General features: G+C 41.2%; 1 protein-coding gene across 1 annotated transcript in view; it reads right to left on the bottom strand.

Annotated features, from left to right (window-relative positions):
- Nucleotides 1–8108, bottom strand: part of LOC114923274 (protein KASH5-like) — a 79238-nt gene that overhangs the window by 23412 nt on the left and 47718 nt on the right. The window contains 5 exon segments of the mRNA XM_029286020.1: nt 1467–1531; nt 2204–2263; nt 2788–2844; nt 2983–3060; nt 3517–3567. Of these exon segments, the coding sequence (XP_029141853.1) occupies nt 1467–1531; nt 2204–2263; nt 2788–2844; nt 2983–3060; nt 3517–3567 (311 nt within the window).

The raw sequence follows: 8108 nt of genomic DNA, 5'->3' as shown, positions 1-8108 counted from the left end.
TTCCTGACAGTTAGAACAATTAACCAATGGAACAACCTGCCTCCAGAAGTGGCGAATGCTCCAACACTGGAAGTTTTTAAGAAGAGACTGGACAGCCGTTTGTCTGAAATGGTGTAGGGTTCCTGCCTGGGCAGGGGGTTGGACTCGATGACCTCCAAGGTCCCTTCCAACTTTATTATTATTATTATTATTATTATTACTTTAAAAGTGCTTTTTTTTGCCCTTAAATTCAAACAATCCCAAACTTTACCTACTTTCCAAAGATTAATCTAGCATTTCATAAATTTCTTCTTAATTTTAATAAGCTTGTTGCATTTATAGTTTTATTAGATTTATTATAACTGTCCCACTCTTAAAGATCCTGAGCAAATTTACAATTTCAAACAATTAAAAGCATAACAACAAAACATAACAGCCTTAGTAGTCAAACAAACAAAGAAACAAAACCACGACAAGGGTTCCACTAATACTGGGCCTGGGGAAAGAGCCAGGTCTTAAAAGTCTTCCAGAAACCTAACAGAGTTGGTTTTGTTGGCTAGGTCTTACAGTACTTGGCTCTGCTTGTACTCCAAAGAATGCAAGTAGCAATTCTCTATTCATTTCATTGTATGGGTAAGATACAGTTAAATGCAAAATGTTCATGATAAATTTCTGGTTTCTACTCTTTAATACATTCCCAGTTTATGTTCAAAATACCCAAGATTATTATCAGTTCATCTAAAGCAGGAGTGTCAAACTCGCAACGTCACGTGACGTGTCGCGATGTATCGTGACTTTTCCCCCCATTGCCGGCAGTGGGGTGGGTGCGGTTTCGGCGTGACGCATCCGGCCCGCAGGCTGGCAGTTTGACACCCCTGATCTAAAGCAATGGCATCACTCTCTAAAAAGAAATGCTTCTTACTCTATGTGATTCTTCAATCTCTTTGTAGAGTGACTGTGCGGATGTCTGTATGGAACCATTTTGTAGAGAGTCTGTTGGTGGCCTGCAATAAAAAAAAACTACTGAGTTGTAGAAAATTTTCCATTTCTGTTACATTTCTGCAGCTACACATCTGGTATGAAAAATGGTTTCAATATATATAATAAAACAGATTGAATAAATTGGAAAAGATTGTATTTATTCTTTATTAACCATTTATTCTTGTTCAGTAAAAAGTCTTCCCAAAATTAAGATAAAAGTTAAATTAATATAACAAAAAGGCTTTATATTACATATGCATTACATAATTTCTTGTGAATAAATATGAGATTGACCATGATTCAGGGTGAAAAGGAATAATATAATTACAAGTTAGCCTCAAGATTTGTTGGAATAGCAGTTGTATGTGGTATTTATTAAATATCACTTTTTAGTCTTTCCTTAAAAATATAGTTTGTAACAAATATTATAGTATTAGCATTCAATAGGCATTACGGTACATCTTAAAACTCTCACACTAAAAATATCCAATGCTGCTAGCACTTACATTTTTAGGTCTTGATAGGACGGACATAAGTGTTCTTGAAGCCTACTAACTTCCAGTTTCAATTCCTATATGGACAGTACAGTATAAGAATATTTCATTTCATTTTCATTTCATTTATTTCAATTTATATCCCGCCCTTCTCCCGAAGGACTCAGGGCGGCTCACAACATTATTAAAAAAACAAAGACAGACCCACACACCCCTGGCTTATTTTGGTTTAATTTTGGTTATAAAATCACAACACCATTAATTTTAAAGATTTTTTGGGTTAAATTTTTAGGAGGGATCCGGTCCGGGCGAACAACCTTTTCGGATGTCTTGAGGGCGCGGCGGAAAGTAAGGAGATCCGGAATCATCCGGATCTCGGGGGGTAGTTCGTTCCAGAGGGCAGGGGCACCCACAACACCTGCTATAATAGTGCAGTGAAAAGAAGCAAAACAGTAGCTAAACAGAAATATCTAGAAATCTGCATAGACTTACTTTACAGGAATGTTCAATTTCATTAACATTTCAGTAATTCCACTGATGTGGAACACGTGCCATAAACTGAAGAAAGGGTTGAAAAACCTGTGAATCTTCACCTTCCTAATATGAGTTACCAATACTTTTACAATTATGTAACTGAAATGGGAAACTTGAGGATAATAATCTGTTGACATTCCAAGCAGCCTTGTGCCTGGATTGCTTAATGACACTCTGGCTAGATTCCTTCTTGTCACAATTAAAATGTACATTACCTGTACCATCATTTGATATTCATCCAGAGTTATTGTAAGCTCTTCAATTTGTTTTGTTTTCTGTAAATATAAACATTAATAAAATCCAAACAAAGTAATTCAGCATCACAAAGCAAACTGTGTTCTAGCAAAGATTTTGAAAGTAGCTACCTGAAACTAGGAATTGTTTCTTTTTTCATAATCAAATTAAATTTAACATTGAAGTTGTAGTGACACCTAGGAATTCCTGAATGCAGCGACAAAACAAGTTAGCCGGAGGTTGTCAATTATTTTAACATCAGAAGAATCATTTTTAATTGCTGTAAAATGTATACCTCTGCAACATCAATTTTTCAGGCTCATAAGAAAAGTTTGAAAAAGTGAAGCAGCTTTAATAGATTAGTGGTGATGAGTGTTTAAAATGGTATCTGCATTTATTATTATAGCTATGATAGCAAAAACTCTTCATCACCTTAAAACAATAGTTGTTTTAATCCCTATAATCATAATAGCACAGAATATCATAAGACCCACACTGTTATTTTACCTCCCCACTATGACATAGCTACATTTTCAATTTGGCATACTCTGGACAAACAACTTACCTTATTAAGGGCAGCATCTTTGCAGGAGATATGATTTTCATACTCAGAGAGTTGTGACTATGAGGAAATAAAAATACAAGTACGGTAGTTGCAATCATACAGTATAGCCAAATTATAAGCACTGCAGTTAACTACCCAACTAGTGGTACACTGACATTTTTGATAAACTATGTATACAACTCAGCTCATTCATACCTTCATTTTGGCTTTCTTTGTAAATAGCTTTTTGATTTTACCCTCTGAGCTTTCCTTTTCCAGAAGCAACTTTTTGTTCTGGAAGACAAATACAATAGATTATTAATGTTTCTTACCTCTGTGTCAAAGCAGTATGTGTTGATGGTGTTTTGATTAGTTTCTTTTCCAGCTGAGTGAGGAAGATACAGTAATAAAATCCAATGTACAACAAGTAGTTAATATATACAATTATACTTTTATGGGGTAATATGCAATTTCATGCAGTGATTCTTTTTGAAATAAAAGATTATTAGCTGTACACTTTTATTCTGACACTATCCGAAGGCAGCCTTAAAGTAAGAATGTGTGTTAGGCATTGTTACTCAGTACCTCAGAGGGAGGTTAGGCAATTGTAGTGACTTGGAACAGAAGTTAGATAGGGATCGGCAATGAGGATAGAAAATTTGAAGCTGGTACAATTTTCTGCTGCCCTGCAATTATTTCAGGCATAACTACTATAACCTCACTTTCTGAACTCTCCCCTCTTTACCTTACCTCATCCTGAAGGTTATCCATCTTAACAGAGAGAAGCTGCTGCTCTTTTTCCTAAAGTATATAGAAGAAAACATATTGACTTAATGGCCGTCACAACAATTCTGACTATATTTTCATGACTGTGAAGTTTAAGTAAGCTTGTGACTGCACTTATACAAAGCTCCCCCTTTTAGTTCTCAAATCTTCATAAAGGAATTCAAAGGGCTTGCCTGTGTTCACTGTTCCCATTTTTGCAATACTCTGAACTGCTCATACAATGATCAATGCTCCCTACATTGAAATGCCAAAACTGACAGACATTACCCATTCCACAGCATCTATTTAGCAGTGATTTTAAAAAACTGACCAGGCAGTTTTGGAGTCATGTTATCATTTGAAAGAACCACTTACTTGTTTATGTATTTATTAAACATAGTGGCACAATCCAAAGAAACTCTTGGTAGCTTTTACTGCATCGAAGAGATACAAACTGAAACATCCACGGTACAGAATAAAAAAAACCTGCTAACACAATAAGAATAAAAACCATGTATATGCAACATAACTTGCAAAAGTACTAAATACAAATAAAAATGGCAACATTCACATTACAGGAAAGCTCGCCAAAACAATTCAATTTTTAAAAGCTATCAAACACCAAAGAAAGAACCAATTTGATCTCCATGGAGGAAATCTACAGAGTAACTCTCACTGGGGCAGAGGACCTCAATGTATCAACAGCAATTCAAATTTGGCAGGATCCAGCTTCAATTTATTTTCTGCCATCCACAGTTTGACAGCCTCCAAAATCTGGGAAACAATAGCCTGGGGTGGCAATGCACAATTGGGTATCATCAACATATTGATGATACTGGACTGTTCTGGATCCTGAACTAAGATGCTTTGTAATTCAAGACCAGACAGATAACTCAACGAAGATGGTTATAAAAACAAATATTTATTCCAGGAATACTTGCAGAACTCACGGTTTTGTAGCTGAGGGGACCTGACTTCTTGTGTGCTTACTGGTTGGGGGGGTGTCTCTTCATTCAGCTGGTGCGTTGTTGGTTCCCTGACTGGTCGGCATGGCTGGTAGTCGAGGTTCTCCTCCGTAGTCAGGTCTGGGGGTGGTTCCTCGGGATGCTGCTTCCTGTTGCCTCAATATTGACTCCTTTCTGGCGAGCTCATCCCGTAGCAGTTGCACTTCCTGCTGTGTAACCATTGCCGCTGCAGGTGGACCCATCTGGTTACCATCTGTGGTTTGGTTCGTTGGGGTCAATGGCGTAGCAATGGTGGGAAGATCTCGTGATCCAGATGTTGCGACGTCAACTCTCTGGCTGATGGGTACATCTGGCCGTTGAGATTCTTCTCCTTGTCTACTCGGGCCTTGGGGGGCTTGCGGATAGCTGCGGCGCTCTCACTTGTTCACATTGAAACACGCTCTGGCCGTCAACGTAGGCTTGCACATGGTTATGAGGGCTTTCCCTCCCTAGCCCTTCCAACCTGTGCATAGATGTAGCATCTTCCAGCTCTCTCTGCAGAACCGCTGCTCTTACGGCTGCCTCTTTTGCTTTCTGTTGGCACTGGGAAATCTCAAAGCTGGCCTGAGCTTTGACCATGTCTTCCCTTTGCTGATGCTGTGCCTCTACCATGCGAAGGGCTGCTGCAGCCTGAGCTTCCTTTTGCTGATGCTGTGCCTCTACCACGCGAAGGGCTGCTGCAGCCTGAGCTTCCTTTTGCTGACGCTCTGCTTCTGCTACACGTAGAGCTGCTGCAGTCTCCGCTTTAGCCAATTCTTCTCTTTGCCACTTTTCTTCTACTGCTGCTTGTGCAGCAGCAGCAGCCATTGCGGTATCGATTCGTGCTTGTGCAAGACGGGTGGCAAGGCTCTCTGCCCTTGAGGCTCAGGATGCTTGGCTCTGACGAGAAGACGCTTTCAAATGGTGGGAGGCGCCTGTAATGTGAGATTGTTGTGACACGCTGGAAAATGCCTGGGCTCGCGGTGGGTTATGGCAAAAGGGTGAGGCTTTTCCAGAGGCGTGAGATGGAGCCACCTGTGATCGCTGGGATGGCGCATGTGAATGGCGGGAGACTTCGGACTCGGCCCTCTCGTCTGGTCTGTCTTTCCTGTAAGGCTCGGTCTCTGGGAGGTGATCTATACTCTCCAGAAGCTTTTTACATTCCTTGTTTAGTAGCTTAAGGCTTTGCATTCTGCTATCAACTGTTGGGTCTCCTAGTTGCGCCTGAATCCTTTCAAGATGGCGTTCGAAGTCTATCCATTGCCAGAGAGCATCTTCCCTAGCATCTTCCAATGAGCGCGCATGTTTGGGGGAGAGCTCCTCCTTAGGCACTTGGTAGAGTTTGTGTAATTTCTCCCAGTGTCTTTCATGGCGTTCATAACTCGACTCCCATCTTTCCATCAGATGTGAGCGCATGGCTTCTGTAGGCTTTCTTTGTTGCCTCAGGTCATAGGGCACTTGGGATGTCTTTGGCCTCACTGAGGCTTGAGCATCAGCCTCTGTGTACAGGTCAAGGTTAGCTGGTTGCAGCATTTCTCCTTGGCCGGCTGGTTGGGGTGTCTCATCTAGGCTGGTTGGTTGAACCCCTTCTTCTAAATCAAGGAGACACTCCACCATGGCTAGGACAGGTTCAGTAAACTTCCTAGCTATTTTAAAGCTAATTCAATGAACTTTGCTCTTTGACCACTAGGGGTCACTCTATCTGGGTGGACACTTTGGGGAAATTCCCTCTTTGGCCACCAGGGTACACTGTTTGCGTGAGTGAGTGCTTCAGCAATATTCACTCTTTGACCACTAGGGGTCACTGCTTGCATTCGTGGGTGCTTCAGCGAAGTTCACCCTTTGACCACTAGGGGTCACTGCTTGCGGGTCAGCCACCAGGGTGCTCTTCCTCAAGGTTCACCCTTTGTCCACTGGAGGGCTCTCTCTGTGCGTGATTAAAGGCTCGCGTGAAGTTCCTCCTTTAAGCACTAGGGGGAGCTTGGAGAAAGGTCAGCTAAAATTCTTTCTTCTTAGAATCACGTTGCAAGTTAGTGGCCACCTGGAGATTACTGAGCTCCAACTAGCTTCCATAAACCTCCACCATGGTCGTTACATTGCAAGCTGTTGACTGCCTGGAGATTACTGAGCTCCGACTAGCTCCCATAAACATCCATCTGGTCGTTATGGCTTTGTGATAATAAGCAAGGTTAATTTGCTGCCTTTTTTCCCCTTAATTTGCCCTCAGCAAAGACACCACTAGGGGTGACTGCTTGCATGAGTGATTACTTCAGGTGAAGTTCACTCTGTGCCCACTAGGGGGTGCTGGTTACTTTGGATGAATTCAGGGAACTTTGCTCTTTGACTATCAGAGACACACTCTGCATAGTTAGAAATTTCAGCGAAGTTCCTTCTTTCACCTCCAGGGGGTGCTATTAACTTGGATTTGTGCAAGCCTGCTATTTGCAGATCAGCTACCAAGGTGGGGGGTGCTGTTCTTTCAGCAGGGCTGTGAGGCAGAAGGCCTGTAGTGTAATTTTTAAGGAATTACTTTGCTTAAAATTAGATTCCATAAGTTATAATGATTAGTGTTCCAGAGCCAATAACCTTGTACATAAATTCACTGGCTTAGTCTGTTTGTGACCCCCCCCATGTTGGTTGCCAAACACCCACATTTTGATCATGTAATCTTAGAGACACTGTGATGATCGTTAAGTGTGAGGACCAATAGTAAGTCACTTTTTTAAATAATTGTAAATAGATTGGTTGTAAGTCGAGGATTACCTGTAAAATAACACCTATTCCCAACTCTTGCAGGTGTCCCTGAAGGATATCATGATTTTCTGTACTCACACAGATCAACTTAACACCCTCTTTCCCTGGCTCCCCTCAGCTCACGTACACATGCAGGCACCCCAAGCCATCTTTCCCTGGCCTCTCTCTGCTCCCACACATCTTGCCTTCTTTCCCCACCTTCCTGTGCTTGCAAAATGTTATAGAAACTGGTTGCAGTGGTCAAGTGTAAGATCATAAAGCTGTTTTTTCCTTAGTAGGGAGTTTACAACCCTATACAAGGCCACAGGATAGCAGCTATCTGATGCAGTAAGGAGAAGTAGACATAACTCTCCTTCCTTATCACCATGAGGTAGGCCTGAACAAAGGCACATATCCATGCTCTATTGGATTCACCGGGGCAATAACATTTAGTGCCTGGTTCTCTGCCTCATGGCAGCCTCTTACCAGATCCTGCACAAAAAAAGCCCATCAGAAAGCTGGCAAATTCCCGAGTGCCTTCTGAAAATCAATGAAATCCATCATGCATCTGGGTTGTGGTTTTGTTTGTTTGTTTGTTTGTGGGGGCCTTTGATTCAATTTCTGACTCCTGGGGATTGCCTGGACTATAAGTAGTCCTTGACTTATTTAATTTAATTTAATAATTTAATTTATATACCGCCCTTCTCCCGTAGGACTCAGGGCGGTGCACAGCATATTAAAAACAGACAAACAAAATACATCAAAGAACAAAAAACCCCCATAAAACCAAATTAAAAGCCAAATATTCGAAGCTGTGTGTCAATTAAAATTTTCTTAAAATCATCCCTACCTAAAATCCTC

The sequence above is a fragment of the Protobothrops mucrosquamatus genome, unplaced genomic scaffold (assembly GCF_001527695.2).
Source record: "Protobothrops mucrosquamatus isolate PMUCROS unplaced genomic scaffold, P.Mucros_1.0 scaffold2717, whole genome shotgun sequence".
Classification (NCBI taxonomy): Eukaryota; Metazoa; Chordata; class Lepidosauria; order Squamata; family Viperidae; genus Protobothrops; species Protobothrops mucrosquamatus.
Note: the sequence above shows the minus strand (reverse complement) of the source record. Positions and strands in the feature narration are given on the sequence as shown.